The sequence below is a fragment of the Myotis yumanensis genome, unplaced genomic scaffold, assembly GCF_028538775.1.
Source record: "Myotis yumanensis isolate MYYU_CA2020_CCGP unplaced genomic scaffold, mMyoYum1.0.hap1 SCAF_16, whole genome shotgun sequence".
Taxonomy (NCBI): domain Eukaryota; kingdom Metazoa; phylum Chordata; class Mammalia; order Chiroptera; family Vespertilionidae; genus Myotis; species Myotis yumanensis.
In genome coordinates this window covers 40,456,335-40,482,212 of record NW_027223767.1, presented here as the reverse complement: position 1 = coordinate 40,482,212, position 25,878 = coordinate 40,456,335, and the positions used below count along the sequence as shown (strand labels likewise).

The window sequence follows — 25,878 nt, the reverse complement described above, 5'->3', positions numbered from 1 at the left end:
GCTGCTATGGAGGCAGGAGAAGCTCCCGCTACCACCACCACGCTGGCCAAACATGAGCCCGGCTTCTGGCTGAGCAGTGCTCCCCCTGTGGGAGCGCACTGACCACCAGGGAGCAGCTCCTGCATTGAGCATCTGCCCCCTGGTGGTCAGTGTGTGTCATAGCGACTGGTCCTTCCCCCGTTCGGTGGATTTGCATATTAGCCTTTTATTATATAGGATTGGGATGGCATTGGATAATACAATGATAGAGGTTTCAGGTATGCAATTCTATACTACATCATCTGTGTATATTGTATTGTGTGTTTACCACCCCAAGTCAAGTCTCCTTCCATTGCCATTTATCTTCTCTTCACCTTCTTCTACCTCCCCCACCTCCCCTTCCCTCAGAACCCACTTACATTCAAGGGAGTGAACAAGTCTGCTGGTCTTTCTGTAAAGCAAGGGCATTTTCAACAAGTGAATGCCAGAGGGTAGGAAAGTTGTGGACAAGCGGAACAGGGGAAGGAACTTTCCTGCCTTTTCTTCCCTCCTCCCTCCAGAGGGCATTTCTGGAAGCCTCCAGTTCCTCCGGGACCTGGGCAGCTGCCCTGTGCTTCCACGTCTGTCAGCCCCTCAGCTGTCACTCTGCTCCCAAAATAGCTGTGGTTGGGGGAGGGAGGAGAGGTTGTTGATTTGGGATGGAGGTGGAGAAGGGGCATCAGAGCTGTGCCTAGAGAAGCAGATCTGCCGGGGGGGGGGGGGGGGGGGGGGGGTTCCCGTACCTTCTGGATTTTTCTCTCACTCTTTGGGGTATGAGTGCCGAGCCCCCAGGACAGCCCCTGAGCAAGGTGCTGGGGCCACCGTTAGTCAGCTCCCACCTCCACGTGGTACTGACTGTCCAGTCTGGGGACGGGGAGGGCCCTGAGTATCAATGACAGGCTCCAGGGGCACCTGCCCCAGTGTCCAAATATGGTCTGGAGCCACTGGCAGGGGCGATAAAGTCTCCTGGGAGGGGCAGACCGAGGCTGACTGGCTGGGGGCTCACAGCGGAGCTCAGAGGAGCAGCGTGTGTCCTTAGGAGAAAGTGAGCCAGTCGAACTGTTCCCGGGCCTGGGAGGGAGAGGGGGGCTGGCACGAACCTTTAGGGTCTGCAGTGAGAGTTCAGGCCTTTGTGGTGGTGACTTCACCTGCCCAGCTGGGAGGGAGGCACAGGGCTGCTGAGATCCCTCCCATCGCGGCCCATGCTCCAAGCAGACGCTGTAAAGTTCTTCTGGGCAGTGGCCTCAGGGTGCTGGGCGTAGGTCTCTTCCAGGCAGAATCCTCACCTTCCGTCCTGGTGGGAGGGGACCCTGGAGCTCCAGACCTCAAGCCAGGAGTCCAGCCCTGGGTCCGGGGTGAGTAGCTGGCCACACAGAGTCGTCTTATCCTGACAGATGGCGGAGATAGAAGCTGTGCAGCTGAAGGAGGAAGGGAACAGGCACTTCCAGCTCCAGGACTACAAGGCCGCGACCAAGAGCTACAGCCAGGCCCTGAAGCTGACCAAGGACAAGGCCCTGCTGGCCACGCTCTATCGGAACCGGGCGGCCTGTGGCCTGAAAACGGTGCGGAGCCGGGGCGGGGGCCTGATGGCGGGGGCTGGGATGCAGGCATTATCCATCCTCCATCATCCCAGCCCTCTCACCTGGGCCCTTCAGGTTGGAGAGGGGCACCTCTCACTGCTTTCCTAGACCTACCGGCCTGACCCACTCCTCCGGGAGACAGCAATTCCCCCAGATCCGAACCAGCCAGGGGCTCTCCATATGTTATTCTATGGTATCTTAACAACAGCCCGTGAGGCAGCTGCCCACACTGTAAATAAAAATCTCAAGGCTCAGAGGGTTTAGTAACTTGCTGAAGATTTCCCAGGGAGTTAGTAGCAGAGCCCGAATTCAAACCCGAGTTTGCCTGATGCCAAAGTTCACCCACTTTTCCACAACCAGCGAGGGGCCCTTCCTGAGGCCTCTGACAGCCGGAAGCTCCCAGCAACTGCCCCCCCTCCCCGCCTTCCCGTGGAGACCCTCTCAGGCTGTCTCTGCATTGGGCCCACATTAACCAAGTCTCTTCCTTCTTTTTCTCAGGAGAGCTATGCTCAGGCGGCTTCAGATGCCTCCAGAGGTGAGCCACCCCCCTTGGCCCTGACCCCACACCCCTCTGTTTTGTCTAAGAGGCTCTTGACACTCCAAGGCAGGGGTCCTCAAACTACGGCCCGCGGGCCACATGCAAATACAAATATTGTATTTGTTCCTGTTTTGTTTTTTTACTTCAAAATAAGATATGCGCAGTGTGCATAGGAATTTGTTCATAGTTTTTTTTTTAAACGATAGTCTGGCCCTCCAACGGTCTGAGGGACAGTGAACTGGCCCCCTGTTTAAAAAGTTTGAGGACCCCTGCTCCAAGGAATTACAAATTGTCTAAGCGTCATCATAGGCCTTGTAGACGGGGCTTCATATGTGCCATCTATGTCTAAGTCACATTTTTGCAAATGGGGTTGCATGTTAAATACGGTGCAGTGGTTTCTTTTCTTAAGAGATGCTTTTGGAAATCTTTTTCATGGTGTGGCATACACCCCGTTTGTTGAAAATTAGGATATTGCCATGGGGGACCCCAGAACCGGGCCCATCAGCCCAGTCCTCGCCACCGTGGGAGCCAGGCTTCCTCTGGGGAAGAGGGAGGCCCTGGCCTGTGCCACGACCACTAGGTGAAATAAACATAAAAAAATAAACAGAAGTCAACATTGGCTGAAGGGCATGATCTCTTGGCCTCAGGTCTGTGTTGGGTTTTGACCCGGTTACCGTTCTTTTAGGGGAAACAGGTAGCCTGGAGTGAGTTCAGAAGGTCGGGAACCAGCTGGAGAGGGGACTGGAAACATCCTGTGAAGAGCAGTCAAGGGGAGTGGCAATATTTAGCTCAGAGAAGGCAACTCCCAGGTGGGACGGAGCGCTGCCTTCAGACCCCTAAAAAGCAAATGCTGTCATGAGGAAGAGAGATTGGGTTTCATCTCGGGGGTTCCAGGGCTGAATGTAGGATAGAAGGGCCAAGTTACAGAGAGATGGATTTCAGGGAGGAAAAGGGAAGGGCTTGATGGTGGAGCTGCCGGGCTGCCTGGAGAAGGAGAAAGCTCCCCAGTGCTTGAGGGATGCAAGCACCAGTTGGATGAACGCTTGGCAGGGATCGTCACGTAGCAGATTCTGGAGCATCAGGAGTTGGGCAGGATGACCCTCAAACTTCCTTCCAGCCTTGAGACTATGATTTTCACTCTCTCCTGAACAAAGGGGAGCTCTGGGCCAATCGTCTATCTGGGTAGGTAATCTCAAAGGAAGAGATTGGGGGCAATGGCAGGGGAGGAAGAAAGGCCGTCTGTAGCCTGGCCCCCTAAGACCCTGCCTGTCACCCTCCCCAGCCATTGACATCAACTCCTCGGACATCAAGGCCCTGTACCGGCGATGCCAGGCACTGGAGCACCTGGGGAAGTTGGACCAGGCCTTCAAGGACGTGCAGCGCTGTGCCACCCTTGAGCCACGGAACCAGAACTTCCAGGAGACACTGAGGAGGCTCAATACTAGCATTCAGGAGAAGGTGAGCCAGACCTCTGCCCACAAGTCTTGGCTACCTCCCCCCATTCCTGGCAGGGGCATGTTAGAGAAGCAGGACATCAGGGCAAGGCTAGTCCTTGTGAACACGTGGCACAAGCGGGTACCACCGAGCAGCTGAACAGCTGCCCCATGTGTGAGTGACCAGAGGTGCTGGGATGCTTGTTTAAGGGTTCGAGCCAGCACAACTAGAACATGGGTCTTTTACTTGTTGTTTTTTAAAATTGCAACAGTATAACTGCAACTCTTCCCCTGTTTCTAGGAGGATAAAGGCAGCATGAGATACCTAGGAATCAGGGGTGGGGGGGTGGGGGGGGGGATGGCGTAATTGGTGGCAGATAGAGTAGAGTCAGGAGCCAGTAGGAATAGGAAATCTTTTCTAGGAAAATGGAGTGAAGTGAGGAGAACTTGGACCAGAGATGAGAGCTCCTGCACCCTAGTCCTGCCTTAGCTACCAATTTTCTGAGGGACCTCTTGGGGTGTTAGTTTCTCCTCTGTAGGAGCAGGAGGATAACGGATCACTCAGCTCCTGGCTCCCGGACTCAGTAACTCCTATGTGCCTGGGGCAACCCCATGGTGGGGCCCCATGGTGGGTCCATTGTCCAGAATGTGGACGCAGAGCTGAGGAAATACAACTAAGGAGTGACCAAAGAAAGGGCGTGCGTGAGAGACCCTCCCTGCCCTGCAGGCCCGGATGGAAATAGGAGGGCGTGTGGACCAGCACAACAAAGTAGTGGGAGGTACAGAAGGAGCTGGTGAGATGGGGAAGATGATCAGTTTGGTCATTTTATGAAAGCCTCAGGGCACTGGGGGTGGGGTTGGGATTGTGAGGGATGAGGCATCTACACATAATGGTGTCAATTGCTTGAGGAGCTACTTTGAAACTGCTTCAGGTTCCTGATCCTGGAGGCATATTTCTGTTTGAGCCCATATTGAAATGTCTAATAGCTAACCGTTTACTAGACTCCAAAGTTGGGGTGATGATACCTTGCCTTCCAAGATGTGTGATGACCAAATGGGACAGTGGATGTAACTGGATTGTAAGCTTTGTGGGGCAAAGACTTGCTTCTGTTCACCATTCTATCCCTGGCATCTGAGCACCTGCAACAGCATCTGGCATGTAGTAGTTGTTCAGTAAACGTCGGTTGAATGAATGAATAAATGAATGAATGACAGTGCGGGGGGGCCCAGAGTAGGTGCCCTAATATTCACTGAGAGGAACTTCACGTGGAGCGGACTGAAATACGGACCTCCGCCTGTTTCCTTCCTCAGCTGCGCGTGCAGTTCTCCACAGACTCGAGGGTACAGAATATGTTTGAGATCCTCCTGGACGAAAAGAGTGAAGCTGATAGGCTGGAGAAGGTGAGCGCTGGCCTTATTTAATTAATTTAACACTTCTCTACCTTTTTAAAGTCCTTATCCATAAGCAGAAATGTTTTGTTATTTATTTATTTACCAGAGGCCCGGTGCATGAAATTCTTGCATGGGTAGGATCCCTAGGCCTGGCTGGCAATCAGGGCCGATCATGGCCTTCCTTCCCCCGGCTGCCGGCTGCCAGCTGCTGGCTGGGGCCTTCCTGCGTTCCGTGCCGCCCCCGGTGGTCAGTGCACGTCATAGTGAGCGGTTGAACTCCCAGTTGGTTGAACTCCTGAGGGGATAATTTGCATATTAGCCTTTTATTATATAGGAGGATTTATTTATTTATTTTTGTTAATCCTCACCTGAGGATATTTTTCCATTGATTTTTAGAGTTGAAGGGAGAGAGAGAGACACACAGAGAGAGAAACATGGATGTGAGAGAGACACATCGATTGGTTGCCTCCCATATGCATCCTGACCAGGGCTGGGGATTGAGGCTGTAACCGAGGCATGTGCCCTTGACTGGAATTGAACCTGGGACCCTTCAGTCCACGGGCTGACACTCTGTCCACTGAGCCAAACTGGCTAGTTTTATTTTAACATTAGTGCAATTAGAGTTGAATCTATGTTTCTGATTCTGCTAAGCATTTTTTTTTTTTACAAGTTGCTTGGTAGTCTTTTTATTTATGTCCTTAATGATTGCAATATAGTTCATCAAGTTGGTCTTTATGCAAGTTACTGTGTCTTTCTTTTGAATGATATTCTTGGGCTAATTTTCCAGGAGTAAGATTATAGGGAGAAAGAATATAAAGATGTTTTGAAGACTCAGTTCTTGAACCAGACCCTGCATTTGGCCCAGGGCTAAGGCCGCCACAGCCAAACCTTCCTCCTGACCGTCACTTTCTCTTTCCTCTTTCAGGCTGCCAACAACCTCATTGTACTGGGTCGTGAAGAAGCAGGGGCTGAAAGGATCTTCCAGAACAACGGAGTGGCCCTGCTTCTGCAGCTCATTGACACGAAGAGGCCTGAGCTGGTGCTGGCTGCAGTGCGGACCCTGTCGGGCATGTGCAGTGGCCACCGAGCTCGGGTGAGGGCCTGGGCGTAGGCACAGGTCTGGGCACTTGGCATGAATGGCTGCCCGGACAAGGACCTGGAAGGGTGACATGTGGGCAGGGTGTGGCTGGCATAAATGGACCCTGATACACAACCTGAAGTGTCCCCTCCAACTTTGGTTGTATGGTCCCGGATTCAACAGAGATTGCTCCTCTGTTTTCCTCAGAGCTGGAAATGGGTCTATGTCAGTGGTCAGCAAACCGGCTCGCGAGCCACATGCGGCTCTTTGGCCCCTTGAGTGTGGCTCTTCCACAAAATACCATGTGCGGGCGCGCACGTACAGTGCAATGGAAACTTCATGGCCCATGTGCAGAAGTCAGTTTTCTGAAAGGAAATAGACGAAACAATTATACAAGACGAGTGTGGATGGGAGAGTTGGAAGGGGTCGACCTCAGCGAACGTACCTCAATCAGATTGAGGACGTTTTTAGCAAAGGCCAGCTTAGGAGTACCCTAATTAAGTTAATAACAATGTACCTACCTATAGAGTTTAAGTTTAAAAAATGTGGCTCTCAAAAGAAATTTCAATCGTTGTACTGTTGATATTTGGCTCTGTTGACGAATGAGTTTGCCGACCACTGGTCTATGTGCACATAAGGCTATTGAAAGTCATCTGAGAGGAGGAGCTGAATGCAAAGGCTATGACAGCTTACACTTTTTCATGCTACATCTTCAAAATCTAGTGTATACTTTACACTCATAGCACCTCTCTCTCAACGTGAACGGCCCCAGGACACGTGCTCAGTGACTCCATGTGGCCAGTGGCTCTGAACCTCTGGCAAGGGGCATGGCTTGTGTCAGGGCATCCCCAGACCCTGGACCAGGAGGCACGGGCTCATTTCCCTACTGCACAGGGTGGTTACCTCCCACCCCCGAACCGGCACGACTGACTGTGGTTTGTGGGGGTCCAGGCCACGGTGCTGCTCCATGCAGTCCGGATAGACCGAATCTGCAGCCTCATGGCGGTGGAGAACGAGGAGATGTCCCTGGCCGTCTGCAACCTGCTCCAGGCCATCATCGACTCTCTGTCCGGGGAGGACAAGCGGGAGCATCCCGGGAAGGAGGAGGCCCTGGTTCTAGGTAGGAGACAGGCTTCAGTTTTGGTTCCGGAGGTTGGGGGCAAGGGAGAGTCTGCTACCACCTCAGCCTGGGAATTTCCTCTATGTGGAGGCTGTCTGGTGTTATTTTCATATAGTATTTTCCGATGATAAAAGTAACAGATGCATAGCAGCATTACGGACAATAACTTAAAGGTAGAAGCAAATCGAGTGTCCGTCGACAGATGAATGGATGAACAACAACAAAAAATATATATATACACACACAATGGAATATTTACTCAGCTTTAAAAAGGAAGGAAATTGTAACACATGATACAGCATGGATGAACCTGCGGACTTTAGGCTAAGTGACATAAGCCAGTCTCAAAAAGACAGATATGGTATGATTGCATAGAGATGCAGCTTCTGAAATTGTCATACTCTTAGATACAGAAAGTAGAATGGTGGTGGCCAGGGATGGGGTAGGGGGAAATGAGCAGTTATTTAACGGGTACAGAGTTTCAGTTTTGCAAGATGAAAAAGTCTTGGGGATGGATGGTGGTGATGGTTGCATGTACTTAATGCCACTGAACTCTGTGCTTAAAAACGATTAAAATGATGTTTATTTTGTGTATACTTTACCACAATTTTAAAAAGTAACAGAGGCTCATTGAGAAATTTGGAAAAATTTAGAAATATGTAAAAATGAAAAAAAAACACCTCATCTGTAATTACCCCTCTTGATAACCTTTTTTTGGATCCATCCATAAAAATATCTATTTAACAAAATTGGAATTTGGCTATGGATAGTTTTGTGTCTTTTCTTCACTGAACATTATGTTAGTATTGCATACCACTTAGTAGTCTTTAAAAGGGTTCCTTTTGACTTTGATCATTTTATCATATTAATTTTACATTTGTTTCATTCCTACATACATGCACGTACAGACTCCTGCTCCTTCCTGCACACCCAGGTCCGAGGCATCATTTTAGAAGTCCCTGCCCTGCCTGGGAAGGTCACAGAAGCAGGGTCACTCAAAGAGAACGTGATTTTGGATAATTTCATTATATTTAATTGTATGGCTGTATCGTGATTTGTCAGGCAGCTTCATATTATTGGAGATTTCAATGGTTTCTAATTGCATACTTGTGAAACATGCCAGCTGCCATTCTTTACATAAATATATATTTGTACTTGTAGTTATTTCCTTGGCACAGGTTCTGAGAAATGGGAGTACGAGGTCAAAGGCTATGAACATAACGGATGCTCTTTCTCCATCTACTTTCAAGTTCCCTCCTGAGAGGGTACATCCACTTGTACTCATTGTCACCAAGTGACGTTGAGTTCCAGTCTCAAATCATTCTCACCAGATCTGAATACTATCATTCTTAAATAGATTCTCCTTTTCAGCAGGCAAAAATGATCTAGTGCGATTAATCATTTTCTTTATCTTTATTAGCCATTTGGATGCCTTTGTCTTTGAGTGGTTGGTTCATACCGGTGCTTATTTTTTTCTACTGGAACATCAGTGCTTTCTTATTGATTCATAAGAGCTCTTTGTGGGTTAATACTATTAACTTTTGGAGTCCTGGATTCTTGATATGGTTCGGACTTACTGTTGTGATGGTCAGCAAGTCAGGTTCCTTTTTGCACTACAATGGCTGGAGGGTCCAAATGGGCCTCACTCGTATGGGTGGTGGTTACCTGGAGATGCTGGCCAGGGCATCTTGGTTTTACTCCTTGTGGCCTCGCTAGTGGGCAGCTTGGATTTTTTAAAAAAACGTATTTTTATTGATTTCAGGGTGAAGGGAGAGGGAGAGAGAGATAGAAACATCAATGATGAGAGAATCATCGATGGGCTGCCTCTAGCAGGCCTCCTACTGGGGATCGAGCCTGCAATCTAGGCATGTGCCCTGATCGGAATAGAACGGTGACTTCCTGGTTCATAGGTCGAGGCTCAACCACTGAGCCAGGCCAGCTGGGCCAGCTTGGATTTTTATGTAACATGGCAGCTGGATTCTAAATGGACAAGCCCCGGTGTGCAAGTGGTTTTTAAGCCTCTGGGTGTGCTGTCAGTCACATGATCAGCCCAGGCCCAGTGTGGGAGGGGACTCCCCAAGAGCATGAATAATGACAGGTGCAGCTTACTGGGGGACACCACTTCCTGGCGAGGTAGTGAGCTATTAGCTATCTGCTGAAATATTTTATATATTGATTTCAAATCTATGTCCCTGTGGCATCCACCCACCTCAGGTCCCAATTTTGCTCTCCGCGGCCTTACAGAGTACGTCTGTTATCTCACACTCGTGACAAATCTCTATCCACAAATGAGCTATCATGTCCACTTCCTTCCTTCCTTCTCTATCCAGATAAGCCTCATTCCTTCATCATTTATTTACATGACATCGTTTGGAAAGCCTTCCTCCCTGTCTGCCTGCCTTTGGGCTCCAACCTAGAATGAGAACAAAAGTCTCCAACTCTCAGAGAGGTCAGACGGGGCAAAGCAGGAAAAGGCATTTATTTGGCTTTTGAGATTCCCAGTGGGCAGGGAGGACCGGGCACCCCAGGCAGGGGCTTGCATTCGGGCGCCCGGCCTGCCCGAATCTGTGGGGAGTGAGATGTCTGTAAGGGGTACACATTTCCTTTCTGGAAAACGTCTTATTAAGTCAGTTCATTAAAAACTACACAAAGCATCCCTGGGTCCCTGCCAATCATGACCTGGAAGGAAGAAGCGGCTGTTCAAGGATGGAATGGGCTGTAGTAGAAGTCAGCGGGCAGAGTGGCTGGAGGACCCCCACGTGTTGTCTAGGGATTTCCCTCCTTTTTGGGGGGGTTGAGGTGGACAATACTATACGCTTCTGGGAAATTCCAATATCCAGGAAGCAGTAGATTTGATATTTCCAGAGTCCTCCTAGAAGCCTCTTCCATTCCTGGTCCTAAATACCCGAGGCTCCCTGGTCCTCTCTCTTTATCCCTGTTCTCTCCTCCCTCAGACACCAAGAAGGACCTGAAGCAGATCACCAGTCACCTGCTCGACATGCTGGTCAGTAAGAAGGTGTCCGGTCAGGGCAGGGACCAGGCCCTGAACCTGCTCAATAAGAACGTCCCCCGGAAGGACCTCTCCGTTCACGACAACTCACGCACCATCTACGTGGTGGACAACGGTGAGGAGGTGGGCGGGTCTGGGGCTCACTCCAGCATTCCCATGGGCACCAGGGTACCTTGCCCTGGGCAGAACGTGGAAGAAGTCTTCAATCCCAATGGAAAAGCCAGGTTAGGATCCACTAGCGGGCTGGTGAAGGTAGAGGTCAAGTCTCTGAATTACGGGCCTGGCCATACCCAGAAAATGTCTAAATACACCCAAAAACATCTTATCTGAGTGAAGTTTCCTGACAAACAGGGGTAAGTGCTAAAGAACAAACAGGATTCCACCAACCACAGGGTCACGCTCCTGAAGTCTCATGGATGGCAAGGCCTTCTAGAAGGGAGAGATGTCATCGCCTGCACGTTAAATCAAGCCTCGGAAGAATGTTCTAGAAGATAGTCACGGAATTTGTTAGCTCTGGGTGTTATTTTCTCCTAAACTGAAGTCTTTTATTGTGGCTGTATAATCTGCTACAATAAATTCTCTTGCACTTTTAATGGCATTTACACTATTCATTGTTCTTAAAGGTTCAAGTCAGCTTCACCAGCTTGAAATTCATTCTACTTTGATATTGCAGTTCCCTTGTTGGGTTTTCACAGATCTCAGCAAAGTGCACATTAATGAATTACTCTAGTGCTTAAGCCTCACTCCCAGCACTTTGGCCCCAGTTCTGGTCTTCTCTGCATATATTACAAAGGCTGAGCACCAAGAGCAGACCTCTTCCCTCTACACGAGGATCTAGGCCCAACCAAGGGTTTATGGTGTAGGATGGGTAGGGAGCCATAGTATTGTTCTAGGCATCATAATGAATAGCACTTGGGTAAAAATAATACGGACTTAAATTCCTGGCGTGCTAATGAAAAGCTGCAATGTTGAGGTTGCATGTTTTGCAAACTGGGCTGGACAGAGCCCAACGGGGGTCTTACACTTGCTGCTGCCATCGGTCCTGCAGGCCTCAGGAAGATCCTGAAGGTGGTGGGGCAGGTTCCAGATCTGCCGTCCTGCCTGCCCCTGACCGACAACACCCGCATGCTGGCCTCTATCCTCATCAACAAGCTCTATGACGACCTGCGCTGCGACCCAGAACGCGATCACTTCCGCAAGATCTGTGAGGAGTACATCACGTGAGTTTCCGGGAGGCCCCATGGGTCAGCCTCTGTATTAGTAATCAATAGCTGTGTAACAAATGACCCCTAAACTTAGCAGCTTAAAACAATAATAATCAACCATTTATTATAAAAAGAAAGCAATTTGGGAATGGCTCACTGGGTGGCTCTGGCTTTGGGTTTTCTTGGCCTGGGCTGCAGTCATCTGAAGGCTTGACTGAGGCGGGAAGATCTGCTTCCAAGATGGTGCACTCACATGCCTGGCACATTGGTGCTGGCTGTTGACGGGAAGTCTCTAATCTTCCCTGGGTGAACGTCTTCCTACATGGCAATCCCTGTCTCAGAGTGTGCTTCTTGGGGAACACAACCCCTGACACATCCGTTAGGTCACGTATCCTCATCGTAAGTCTGTGAAGTAGTAGAACTCTCCTTAGTTTCCAGATCAAGAAGCTGAGACTCAGAGAGGTTCAGTGACTTGCCCACGGTCACACAGCATATGCGTGGTGACTCCAGGATGCAAATCCAACTCTGTCTGCCCCCAAATCTCACACTTTCCGCCACCCTCGCCTTCTCTTTTAGGGGCAAGTTTGACCCCCAGAACATGGACAAGAATGTGATTGCCATCCAGACAGTGTCGGGAGTCCTGCAAGGCCCCTTTGACCTGGGCAATCAGTTGCTGGGGCTGAAAGGAGTGATGGAGATGATGGTGGCGCTGTGTGGCTCGGACCGTGAGGTAGACCAGCTGGTGGCCGTGGAGGCCCTCATCCATGCCTCTACCAAGCTCAGCCGCGCCACGTTCATCATCACCAATGGCGTGTCACTGCTCAAACAGATCTACAAGACCACCAAAAACGAGAAGATCAAGATCCGCACTCTGGTGGTAAGTGGGCTCGGTACCCGACACCATGCCAGGCACCAGGGATGAATGAGGCTTAGCCCCTGTCCTTAAGGAGGTCACCATCCGAGGGCATCATGGGGCCCTGCAGAGCAGTGTGATGTGCAGGAGGCTGTGAGAACATAGATTGAGAACAGCGGGCCTACATTTAACCTCTGACACCTCCTCGCTTTCTTTCTTCTTTTTACCTTTTCCTACCTCCCCACACCCTCCTTCCCCTCTGGTAATCACTACACTGTTGTTTGTCTATGGGTTGTGGATTTTTTTTCATTTTTTTGTTTTTCTTAATCCCTTCATCTTTTTCACCTCCTCCATGCCTCCGAATGGCACGAACACTGATGGGTTTTATCCAGCAAATATTTTTAGAGCAAACTCCAAAAAGTCAGTTTATTTGATCAATCAGTTTCTATACAGCACAAACCTGCTTTATTTTTTCCATCTTCATTTTACAGAAATTGTTTTCATTGACCTGTTCCTCGTGAACAATTATAGTGAAGATTTGAATCATTTATCTTCTTTTGTTTGTATCAATTTAGAAAAAAAAAACAAATTTTAGCTTCTGGCACTGTGAGTTTTCACTTATGGAAGACTTTTTTTTCTCTAAAAACAGTCAAAATTTCCTGAGCAAAATTCTGTACATCTGAATTTGTTACCCATAAGATAGGATTTCTCTGCCAGTTTCTGTGTTCTGACAAGTCTCACCACTGCAATTTCAGATAGGATTAGTATCATCTTGTGCTAATTTTTCAAAATTGCATTCAAAACATCTGTGGGGTCAAATGGTGGAGGAAAGGGGTTAGGGTAAAAACCTCCAGCTTGCCTGGCTGGTGTAACTCAGTGGTTGAGTATCGACCCATGAACCAGGAGATCACGGTTTGATTCCTGGTCAGGGCACATGCCCGGGTTGTGGGCTTGATCCCCAGTAGGGGGTGTGCAGGAGGCAGCCAATCAATGATTTTCTCTTATCATTGATATTTCTCTCCCTCTCCCTAAAATCAATCAATCAATTGTATATATATACCTCCAGCTTTTCCCTTCCTTCACCTGGATGCCTCAGGGAAGGCATCTCAGAAGAGGTGACACCTGAGCTGAGTTTTGTAGTATGAATAGAGGTTTATCCAGGCAAAGAAATAGGGGCAAAGTGTTCCAGCCACAGGGACCTGTTTGAGCAGGGCATTGTCCCCAAGCGTTGGTGCCTCTGACCCTCCAGATGTCCACTGTCTCCCCTCCTCCACAGGGACTCTGTAAGCTCGGCTCTGCAGGTGGCACAGACTACGGTCTCAGGCAGTTTGCTGAAGGGTCCACGGAGAAGCTGGCCAAACAGTGTCGCAAGTAAGGGGGTCCTGATTTCCCCAGGCCTGCCCTCTCCGCCCCGGGGGGTGCCCTAGCGTCCACCAGATTGGGAAAGGCCCCACCTGCTACCCACTGCCCTGAAATGGCTTCACCGCCCTGACCTCAGCCCTGGAGCCCTTCCCCAGCGTCTCTCCCTCCCTGACTCCAGGTGGCTGTGCAATGCGTCCATAGACACCCGGACCCGGCGATGGGCAGTGGAGGGAATGGCCTACCTGACGCTGGATGCTGATGTGAAAGATGACTTTGTCCAGGACATCCCTGCCCTGCAGGCCATGTTTGAGATGGCCAAGGCAAGTAGGGCCCTGACCTCCGGCCTCAGGAGAGATCTATTAGATTCAGGCCCAAACCAACTTGTGGACCATGCGAGGGAGCCTTCTTGGAAGCAGAAGGTTGTTCTGAAGTTTTCTTTCTGCCTTCTCCCTCCTACCCCCCTCCCCGGTGCCTCCAGACCTCTGACAAGACCATCCTGTACTCGGTGGCCACCATCCTGGTGAACTGCACCAACAGCTACGATGTCAAGGAGGTCATCCCGGAGCTCGTGCAGCTCGCCAAGTTCTCCAAGCAGCACGTGCCCGAGGAGCACCCCAAGGTGGGGACGGGGACCGCCCAGGAGGGGGTCTGTGCCACCAGTCCTCCAGAGTGGTGGAAAGGAGAGCTGGTGATGTCAGGGTGTTGCGTGGGTGTGTTTGGGAGAATTTGGCATAAGGCAAACTGAAGATGATCATGATACATTTCTCCCACTAGGTGGCGCTCGTGTTTTTCTCAGTTTTAATGAAACAGCCACGACGAACGTTTTGCAATTTATGTTGTTGATTTGATGGACATCAGACAGTTGCATTTTATGTTCCCAACACACAAAAAAATTATTTTCTGGGATATCTGGATTTAGGGATATGGGTGCTAAGTAGGAAAAATGAGAGAAGGAGAGACATGGATCAGCAGTAGCCAAGATGTCACAAATTCCCTTGGGGTCCTCCCCCTCTCCCCCTTGATTCCCTGCACACAATGGTATACTTTGCTTGTGGTTTGCATATGAATATATATGCATCCTACTTCCCACCAGAAAAAAATGTAGATTTTTTTAAATGATCAAATATAACCGTGTTGCAACACAAAAAAGTGGAGAGCAGACAAAAGAAATTAAGCATTCACAATGACATCATCCCCTCCCCCGACCCCCACCTCTAGTTGGGTATGTTACTTTACCTACCAGAGGGTTTGCTTTTTTCTATGCACCTTTTTTCTTTCCTTTTCACGGTTATAATCAGACTGTAGTTATAACTTTGTACTCAATTTGGGAAAATACTTTGTGCTTTCTCACGGCTGTGTCACTCTCTGAATCATTTTCCAAAGCTGCATAGTATTCCACCCAGGCAAGAGTGCAGAGCATATACTGCTGCTGTGAAGCTCAAAGGTGGCTTCTAGCAATTGACTGTCAGTCTCTCCCAGCTACTCTGAGGATTATCTGTAAAGACTACTCAACCCTGGGGCTGACTTTGGGTTTCTAGCGAAACCCAATGCATTGTTATGTCAGTTTTGTCTGACATATCCCCTCTCAGTCCTGCCTACATCCCCCATTGTAGGCGGCAGAAAGGCACCATGTGTCAGACTGGTGGTGGTGGTTGGGGGGAGGGGTGGGTTAGAACAAACCTGGGTTCAGCAACCTCAATATTTGGGTTCTGGCTAGGAAAGAATTCAGAGCAAGACCCAAGCTGTAAGAGAACATTTATTGGGTAAATTACAGAGGTAGAAAAAGTAATTCCTGGGAGAAATGGGCTTAGGAAACAAGTTATGGAAGTAAAGGAAGGGCCTTGGAGCTTGGGAGTGAGGAAGCTAATGGGAACCTGCTGAGGGGGTGGGGTTGGGAGGGAAAGGCTCTGGGCCTGCTCCTGGAAGGGAGAATGCGCTGGGTCCTCCGTCCTAAGGGTTTTAGGGGTGGAGATTTTAGGGGAGTCCCAGGAGAAGATCTCAGTAGAACGTTCCGTAGTCTTCCAGGTGTGTCCATTCAGGATTGATTGGCCAGCAGCAGGGCAGGGGGTCATTATTCAATGCAGCTGGTCCTGATGTCAGCCTGGCTGGTTTTGCTGCTTATCTGGGCCTGGAGCTGAAACACACCTGAGGCCTAGATGTTATCTCTAGGGAGGAAAGGGCAGGGGTCCAAGCCTCATGACCTGCGATACGCCGGTGATATGCCAGGGGAGGAAAAGTCACCCTGGGGGCAAGGTTCCGCCGAAAGTTGATTGTCCATTGCTGGGCACCTGCGGCTTTCCACCCTGGTGGCCTTCCGTACCTGACCCATCGTCCTTGCTCTGCTCACGTCTGTCTAACTGCCTATATCCCCCTACCCTCCCACCTGCCACATACCCTGATGACAAATCAACCATTTGCAAGAAAACTAACATATGAGTCATGCGGTATTTTGGATCATGGTTCTTGCATTTCACTCCTCTGGGAATGAAGAGTCTTTGGGGTTGATTTCCTGGCCCTCTCAGCTACTCAGGCTCTGTGTTGGGAGGGGGAGGGCAGAGGAAGAGGAGGAGTTGTTCTGACGTTCACATTGGCAGAACATGCTGTAACTCCCTTGGCTGTTTGGACAAAGGGAATCTGGAGGAGCGTATTCATTTCCATTATGGTTATAACAAATTCCCACAAACACAACTGCCCCAAATAACACACATTTATTATCTCCCGTTCTGGAGGTCTGAAACCTACAATCGATTTCACTGGATCAAGGGCAAGGAATCAGTAGGGTGGGTTCCTTCTGGAGGCTCTAGAACACAATCTGTTTTCTTGTCATTTTCAACTTCTGAAAGCCACCTTCCTTGGCTCGTGACCTTGAATTACTTCAGCCTTTTGCTTCTGCGGTCACTACTACTTTGCCCCTCTGCCTCCCTTTTAAAAGTCCCCGGTGATGATACTGGGCCTGCCCAGATAACCTAGGACTATCTCCCCAGCTCAAGATCCGTAACTTAATCACATCTGCAAAGTCCCGTGTGCCATGTAAGGTAACATATTCATGGGTTCTGGGGATGAGGACATGGACGCCTGGAGGGACCATTATTCAAGTACCCCAAGAAGTTGGGAATGTGCCATCTTAGTGCCAACACAGATTGCCACCCTTTTGTCTCCCCAGGACAAGAAGGACTTCGTAGACATGCGGGTGAAGCGGCTCCTGAAGGCTGGCGTCATCTCGGCGCTGGCCTGCATGGTGAAAGCAGACAGTGCCATCCTCACCGACCAGACCAAAGAGCTGCTGGCCAGGTGTGGCTGCAGGGGCCAGGGCTGGGCCTGGCTGGGCAGGGAGATAGAAATGGCCGGGAGTAAATAAGGGAATGAGCCGTTGGGGGGGCCTGGAGAGGAGCCTAAAGGGGATCGGCATTGAAAGTGACGTGGCGGGGAGGTCCTCACAAGTGGAAGTTGGCATCAGGAGGAAAGAGGTCACTGTCTGGTTGCCTGGTTCCCAGGTTTTGTGTGGGACCTGCTATTTCAGAGATGAAAGGCACAGTGTCTGTGCAACCTGGTGGGGCAGGCAGCCAGGCTCACAGTACAATACAAGGCAATGGGTGCCATGATGGGAGAAAGACAGAGTGTTGGTTGGAGCAGAGTACTGGCACCTCACTAGCCAGCCTGGAAGGTGGGCAGCCAGGAAGGCTTTCTGGAGGATGTGACAACTCAAGGGAACCCTGAAGGAACAAAGGAGCCACTCCACTACAGGGGAGGGAAGGGTTCCAAGTGGGTGGAACAGCATAGTCAAGGACACCAAGGACAGAGGAAGAATGAGTGCATTTGGGGTTTTCCTGCAATATGTCTGGAGCATGGAGGGCATAGGAGTGAGTAGTGCTGGGTAAGACCAGAGAAGGAGACAGGGCAGGTCACAGAGGTCCTGGGGTGTTTCTCCTGGTTCATAGGCAGCAAGGAGCCATTGGTCATCTCCCTAAATGAGGATGAGGTGGTTCATTGCAGCCTCACTTCCTCCCCAGCCACTTATGTTCTTGGCAGCACCTTCCCAGGGTGCACGCGCACACCAGCAGCACTTTCCAGGGCTGCACTGGCTCTGACCGGCTGGCCTGCTGATGCCTAGGAGGGGAGTGCTGGCACATTAAATGCCCTTTATCCTTACTCTACAGGGTATTCCTGGCACTGTGTGACAACCCGAAGGACCGAGGCACCATTGTGGCTCAAGGTGGTGGCAAGGTAATTGGGTGGGATAAGGTTCTTGGCATCCTGAAAGGTACTCTACTGGGGAGGAGTGTGTGTGTGTGTGTGTGTGTGTGTGTGTGTGTGTACACACATGCATGCATACTCTATGCCTGACTCAAGAATAATGTACCCTCTGTCCCCACTCCACCTCCTGGAATATGGTCATTCAGGTAACTGTGCTGTCTGTTCTCATGGCCCCAATCCAAGTTCTGCCTGATTCTGCGATGTGTCATGGGACTTGCTGTGGAATCCCATCTGTCTCCCTGGCGACTGGAAGGAAGCATGGTGCAGATACCAAGACCGTGCACTCTGCTACCAAAGACTCATCATGGAGTCCTTGTTCGTCCCCATGCCAGCTGCATAACCTTGGGCAGATTACTTAATCTCCCTGAGCCACAATTTCCTCATCTGTAAAATGGGGGGAAATCACACACTTTGCAGAATGTCACAGGATGCCTGTCACCCAGGAGTGACCATGCCCTTTCTTGCAGGCCCTGGTCCCCCTGGCTTTGGAGGGCACGGATGTGGGCAAGGTGAAGGCAGCCCATGCCCTGGCAAAGATCGCTGCTGTCTCCAACCCGGACATCGCCTTCCCCGGGGAGCGGGTGGGTGCTTGGGTGGGTGGGATGGCGCAGTGGGAAGGGTCTCCTCTGCTCCTAGGAGACCCTGCTCCTGGCTTGGGAGGGCCATGGTGTTGTCACAGAGAGGGCAATGAATTGGAGACGCCTGGTGTCCAGACCCAGCTCTGCCTGACTCACAGGGCTGTCCCCTGGGGAACTCCTCTTATCTGCAAAGTAAAGGGAATGATCCTGCCTTTCAGGATCATAATTAAGGTCAAACCAGACCAATGGGTGGACAAGGGCTTTGGAAATTCTAAAGCTGGGTACCTGTAAATGTCAGGGACTGGGGGATCATAGCCTCCACCGGTCCCCCTCTTTCCTCCTCCCCCACAGGTATATGAGGTGGTGCGGCCCCTTGTGAAACTCCTGGACACACAGAGGGACGGGCTGCAGAACTACGAGGCCCTCCTCGGCCTCACCAACCTGTCTGGGCGGAGCGACAAACTGCGGTGAGCGGGGTGTGGAGGAGCAGGAGTGAAGACAGGCATCCTGGAGTGTTTGGTTGAGTTGCACATATACCACGTGCGAAAACTCTCCTCCAAGGGCTGGCTCAAAGGCAGCGGGAAGACATATAACTGGAGGGACTGGAATTAACTTGGAAAAACCACATGGAGAACATACAAGCCAGAGGAGACGGAAAAGACTTCTTTCTTACGTTGTAAAAAGATGCCCAGGAGGATGGGAGGGAGAAGAATATTCCTTCTCAGAGGCAGGGGATGGTGCAGTGTATTGGGTTGAGATTCTTTTGGTACCAAGTGGCAGGAAACTCAGCCCCAACTGGTTTGAGCATAAAGGGAATTCACTGGCTCACGTAAACACAGTCTGGGGACTCAGATTCAGGTGCACTTGATGCAGGGGTTACACAGCTGTCCTGGGCCTGGTTCTCTGTACTCTCCTGTCTGTGGGTTTACTTGTTTTTTTAAAATATATTTTTATTGATTTCAGGGATGAAGGGAGAGGGAGAGAGAGATAGAAACATCAATGATGAGAGAGAATCATTGATCGGCTGCCTCCTGCAAACCCCACACTGGGAATCGAGCTCGCAACCAGGCATGTGCTCTGACTGGGAATCGAACCGTGACCTCCTGGTTCATAGGTCAACACTCAACCACTGAGCCATGCCGGCTGGGCTCCTGTCTGTGTTTTAGCTCTCAGAGGGGCTTTCCCCCTCTCCCTCAGTCACAAGGCAGCATCTTCACATCCAGCAGGAAAGAGACAAAGAGAATTTCTCTTCTTCAGCAATAATACAAAAGAACCTCCAGCCCTGGCCGGGTGGCTCAGTTGGTGTCATCCCGTACACCAAATGTTGCGGGTTCTATTCCCAGTCAGGGCACATGTTGCAGTGACGTTTTCACCCTGGATCCCGTCACTGTGGCCAGGATGCCCGCTGGTGCCCCTCCTGGAGCTGGGGGCAGGATCAATGCCACAGGAACCCTGCCGGCCGAGGATGTGGGAGGGATACCACTAGGATGGGGAAAGGGCACCGAGGTGGCCCAGAATCCTACATGTCCACGGCGGAGAACTCAGTGGCCTCTCTTGCTCCACTCCTCCCGCCCTAGGCAGAAGATCTTTAAGGAGAGGGCCTTGCCAGACATCGAGAACTACATGTTTGAGAATCACGACCAGCTGCGGCAGGCGGCCACCGAGTGCATGTGCAACATGGTGTTGAACAAGGAGGTGAGGGGGCTCGGCATGGGGACGGGGAGTGATCGAGGTGTGGAGAGTCGGGCCATAGGCCAGGGCCGGGTGTGACTGGGGTTGATACAATGGTACTAAGGTAGCATTGACTGTATATGGAAGAAATGTGAAAATAGCTACGATTTTAGAATATTTTAAATGTTAACATGAATGAAATATTGCCGTTTCCATAGAAACTACATTTCACTATATCTGTGCTCTTCACAGAATAATCACAGGATTTATTATAATAAAATGAATTCAGGACACGTCAATCACCTCATGGTCCAGCAATGGGACAAATTATAACCATACGATAAATTCATGTCTTCTCCTTTCCATCCTGCTAGAGTATTTTTTAAAATATATTTTTTTTATTGATTTCAGAGAGGAAGGGAGAGAGATACAAAAACATCAATGATGAGAGAGAATCATTGACCGGCTGCCTCCTGCACACCTCCTACTGGGGATCAAGCCGCAACCCGGGCATGTGCCCTTGACTGGAATCGAATCCAGGACCCTTCACTTCCCAGGCTGACACTCTAGCCACTGAGCCAAACTAGCTAAGGCGTCCTGCTAGAGTATTTTGCTGTACCTGTAGGTATAACCTCATCAGAGATAACAACAGGGTGTAAATCTGAGGTTCCCTGTGAATGTGGGGGACAGGCCAAGGGGCCTTCCTGGGCACTCACGGAGGGCCTAGTGTGAGACACACTCTGTTTCTCCTCAATTTAAAGTCTTGGATCTTCTCACTGTTGTAGCAAGAAAACTTGACCCATAAAAGCCTGTTAAAGTCAAAAGATATAAGGCTACCAGGGCCTGCCAGGGAGCTGGCCTAAGGCTGGGCTGGGGGCCAGGCAGCCATGAGGGAGAAGAGAGTGTGTCCAAGGAAAGGGGAGGGGAGAAATAGTGGGAGGGGCAGCAACCTTCCCTGTGGGAGCATTAGCTATAGCAACAACCAAAATAAAAGTATACAGCAGTCCTAACAGGATAGTTCATCTCTCACTCACATAATTTCTCACTCACATCTGGATCAGGTGGCTCGCTTCCAAGCAGTGACTCAGGGATCCAGGCTTCTCTGATCATCAGGCACTGTCTACCCCTCTGCCACCTTGGGAGTGGTCTCTATTCCGATGGTGAATGGGGACAGAGACCATGGGAGAGGCACCCGTAGTGCTTTGCCATGGCGGCCTAGCAGTGACACACATCACTTCCACTCACGTCCCACTGCTGAGAACTGGTTATGACTGCATCTAGGTGCAAGGGGTGGTGGAACATTCTCCCTTTTGGGGCAGTGACTTCCCATTCACAACTGTGTCCCAGGAGAGGGGACCGCACTGACCATCTCTCCATACTGTCACTTCTGAGGACCACTGATCCCGCTTCAGGGAGAGTCATAACCTGGGCAGCGGTGACCTTTGACTCCTTTTGGAGTTCCACTTCTAGGAAACCCGACCCAACAAAATACCCTTAAACTTGACCAACCAGATATTACTGTAGAGCTGAGGAGTAAGGGGTGGGGGTGGGGGTTTCTTGGGCTCTGTCAGGGCCCTGGGCCCCAGGAGGCTCCTCTCCTGCTTTTGAATCCTTGTAAAGCCTCAGCTCTCACCTGGTGGAGACAGTACAGCTGTTCTTTAAATCCAAGTAAATTGCCCAGCCATCCCCTGCTCCTGCCAATCCCCTGTGCCTTTAGGGATTGCAAACTTATTTTAGGGCAGACCCTGAAGGCCCATCTGTTGTGAGAGAAACATTCCAAGCTTCCCCCAAAGGGAAGTGAGACACAGCTCTTCAGGCAACATCTACCCTCGAGGAGTCTGTCTGCCTCTTTTCCCGGGTGAATAGCTGAGTGCAAACGGAGGTTCTGGAGCACGCTATCTGGGGAATCCTTTATTTTCGTTAACCTTTTAGCTGGAGGAGATTGTAGCCCCTTCATCCAGCTAATCAGGGAAGACTTCCAGGGGGAGGTGGCATGGGGGAGCTGCTCAAAGGAAAGCTCCCAGAGATCCTGGGCCAGGGAATGTGGCTTCAGGTGCATCTTTCCCTCCCAGGCTGGGCAGGTGAGGGCATTTTTTCTGAGCCATGGACCTTCCTCCCATAGGTACAGGAGAGATTCCTGGCTGATGGGAATGACCGGCTGAAGCTGGTGGTACTGCTCTGCGGGGAGGATGATGACAAGTTGCAGAATGCAGCCGCAGGGGCCCTGGCCATGCTGACAGCAGCGCACAAGAAACTGTGCCTCAAGATGACCCAAGTGGTGAGAGTGGGCCCTGGAGGCCAGCAAGGGGGTGGGTTCTAGGGAATCTCTCCTCATCCCGACCATATTGCCCTGGGTGATCCTCTGGGGAAAAGCCTGTCTCCATGGGAAACACTCCCAGGCCCCCTGTTCCTACCACCTAGGGGGCTTCAGCACTTTCCTTAAGGCAAGCTTCTCCTCACTGTAAGGTGTGCAAGAGTCACCTGGTGAGCTGGCTAAAGTACTTTCCCCAGATATTCTGATTCGGTATCAGGGTGGGGTGCTTCCAGCCTGGGGACCACGTGAAACTTCAGCCCTAAGCAGCCTCTGCTGAAGTAATTGGTCACACAACTCCTGCTGACACTCCTCTGCAGGGCGCTCTGTGACTCTCCCACTTACTGGGCCCCAGGCATTACTCTCAGTGTCTATATCTATTAAGTCACTCCATCCTCCCCCAAGCCCTGTGCAGTGGGTGTGATGATGATTATCCCTGTTTCACCGATGAGGAAACTGAGTGCAGAAAAGTAGCTCAAGGCCACACAGCTAGTTAGTCAGGAAGGAATTGCAATCCTGTAGGATTGCTGACCCACTCCTGGCCATGTCTCCCTTCTTCCTGAGGGGCTCAGAGATATTGGCTGCTTTCCTGTCCCCACAATAGCATCCTGATGACTCCTTGAAGCTGGCCAGACCCATCTTTTGTACAATCCTGGGGCCATGTTGGATGCTGGGCCTCTCTAAGTCTCACACCTGCTGGGATATGCCCTGCGGAGCCAGGCAACAGCTTTTTCTGCTGGGATCCTATCCCAATAGGATCATCACCCTTCCTTTCACCCCCAGTGGATCATTCCAGGGACTGATGGACATTGGGCCCATGATCAGTCAGTCCACCAGCATTGAATCTTTCCCCGAACCCTCCCACAGCTAGCTGAACTTTCCTTTCCTTTCTTTGTGGTAGGAGACTCGGTGTAGAGTTTGCAAAAGTCTACCTAGAAGCTCGGAAGTCAAGAATTTGCCTTTTCCTCCCCCCTGTCCTCTCCCCATCTCAGAGCAGTGTATGTAGAAAGGCATTCCTGCTTACTAATGGAGGGTGAGGTGACAGGTACAAGGAAGCACAGAGGAAATCTTTGGGTTAGTGTCTGAAATCATCATTCCTGTCCACTTTCATTTGTTGGGTTCTCGCTATGCTCCAGCTCCCACGCTAAGCTCTTTCCACGGATCATCTCCTGAGGCTTGCGGAGGTTAAATAACTTAGCCAAGGTCATACCATTGGAAAGTGGCTGAGCTGGGACCTGAACACTGGCCTTTTTTACTCCAAGACCCATGCTGATAACTACAGTGGGGCCTTGACTTACGAGTGTCCCGACTAACGAGTTTTTCGAGATACGAGCCGTCTCTCCGCCGATTTTTTGCTTTGAGTTGTGAGCTACAATTCGGGTTACGAGCCAGCTTCAGATACCCCACCACTAGTTGGCGCAGCGAACGTCACAGTGAACGCCACAACATCAGCCCAGCATCACGTGTCTCACTCATTCACTTTTTGATTTGACATACGAGTAATTTGAGTTATGAGCTCCGTCATTGAACAAATTAAACTCGTAAGTCAAGGCCCCACTGTATTCTACTCTGCTTCCCACGTATGTCTGTTGAATGATTAAGAGCCAAGCCTCCTGGTTTTATTCTCAGCTCCATCTCTGTCTCCTGGGGTTGTCAGAGGGATCTAGAGTCCTGTCTTCCCTGTACACAATGGTTGGGATGCTTCACACTTGAGAATGGAAGAGAGAGGAAGAGAGAGAGAGAGAGAGAGAGAGAGAGAGAGGAGGGATGGAGGAGAGGATACACTCCAACCCCAGTGTTGATCCAGTTGAAGTCAAGGCTGGTGGAGTGCATACCTGGAGCTCCTGTCTCAAGGGGCACCTGGGTTAGCAGAAATAGGCCTTGACCATGTGCCCAGCGTTAGAATCCTCCTCTTTGAGACCCTCCACCCTCATTCTGCTCAGGCATGCAGTGAGCCTGTCCCTTTGCTTCTTAAGATGCTTAAAAAAGAAATGGATGCGTGGATATTTATTTTCTACTATTTCCCGATGTGTGACCATAGATGGCTAAGTTACTTTCCCTCCCTGGACCTCAGTTCCTCCACTTCTAAAATGAAAGAAATTGGATTATTTCAAATTCCTTCTAGTTCTCCAATTACTGCTCGGGTACTGGTAAGATGGGTACCATGCAGTTGGTCCCAAGGGGCCCAAGTACGCATATTCTGAGTCCCATACACACATAACCAGAGTCCCCGCTCACTTGCCCTTTCGGAGCCCAGATTCTGGGCCTGGCCAGTGCCTTCTATTTATCTTGTCCAAAATCTCCTCTCTCTGTCCACCCACTGATTCCTCCAATCCTTCCTTATCCATCTTCCCCGCTCTAGACAACTCAGTGGTTGGAGATCCTACAACGGCTTTGCCTGCATGACCAGCTGGCTGTCCAACACCGGGGCCTGGTCATTGCCTACAACCTGCTGCAGGCTGATGCTGAGCTGGCCAAGAAGCTGGTGGAGAGTGAGCTGCTGGAGATCCTGACTGTGGTGGGCAAACAGGAACCGGACGAGAAGAGGGCAGCGGTGATTCAGACAGCCCGGGAATGTCTCATCAAGTGCATGGATTATGGCTTCATTAAGCCAGTGTCTTAGCCAGGAGCCCACCAGGGATGCTGGGGCTGATCCTATATTGTGCAGAGTCCTGAGCAGGGAATTCTTGGAATGTCAGTTCATCTAGGGATCATGGTAGTGACAATGAAGTCTCCATGTAAAAAAATACTTGGTTGTTCCCTGAGTTGTAAATCTTCTCCTTCGCCCAAAGTGTGTCTGTTCCATTGGCTCTCTTGCTCCCTGTCTCCCTGTATCTGTCATGTTATAGAAATTCTTAGAATAATTTTTATCTGTAATTTGGAAGACAGGTTGGATAATTCTTTCTGCACCCATTCCAAAGGCCAGGATAATGGGCTGAAGTTCTTTATGTTTTGAAAAAGGAGTTGTGTGGTAAGGTAGGGCCTTATAGGTGTGTGAATATAAAGGTTAGTGCTATTGTATCTGGATGTTGATCTGTGCTGCTTTTCTTCCTCTCTCTCCCACACTGTTTGAATAAAGCTGCCTAGAATTGTATGTTTTAGCTGCAGTGCCCTGTCCCAGCCCCATCTCCCATCCCATCGCTCAACTATGATGGAAATATGGTTCAGATTCAACAGTGTGACACAACTTTTGCAACTTGTTTGGGTGAATCTTCCAAGCAAGATGAACATGATGAATTTAAATGAGATCAACTCAAAGTACTTTAAGAAAATCAGTTTCATTGGCTCATACAGCTTGTCTATCCAGGGAAAGGGCTGGTGTTAGATCCAGGGTTCAAATACTGTCACCAACATTATTTTCTAGGTGGGTGTCTTATCTCTTTCATCCTCCCTCCCGATATCTTGGCTTTGTTTTCCTCTGGGTTGACCTTATTTTCTGGTAGCCTCTCCCCATGTGCTAGAGAAGATAGTCCAC

General features: G+C 50.3%; 1 protein-coding gene across 1 annotated transcript; it reads left to right on the top strand.

The window, feature by feature from the left end:
• The first annotated feature begins 958 nt into the window (after window positions 1-958).
• UNC45B (unc-45 myosin chaperone B) lies at window positions 959-25,497 on the top strand. Its single transcript, XM_070394272.1, has 20 exons — window positions 959-1,063; window positions 1,413-1,580; window positions 2,097-2,133; window positions 3,419-3,594; window positions 4,881-4,970; window positions 5,887-6,054; window positions 6,991-7,159; window positions 10,114-10,284; window positions 11,218-11,389; window positions 11,951-12,251; window positions 13,504-13,598; window positions 13,768-13,909; window positions 14,068-14,208; window positions 16,753-16,880; window positions 17,747-17,813; window positions 18,311-18,424; window positions 18,773-18,888; window positions 19,999-20,116; window positions 22,215-22,370; window positions 24,766-25,497. The coding sequence occupies exons 2-20, from the start codon at window positions 1,413-1,415 to the stop codon at window positions 25,024-25,026; spliced, it is 2,790 nt and encodes a 929-aa protein (XP_070250373.1). The 5' UTR covers window positions 959-1,063; the 3' UTR covers window positions 25,027-25,497.
• The last annotated feature ends 381 nt before the right edge of the window (window positions 25,498-25,878 follow it).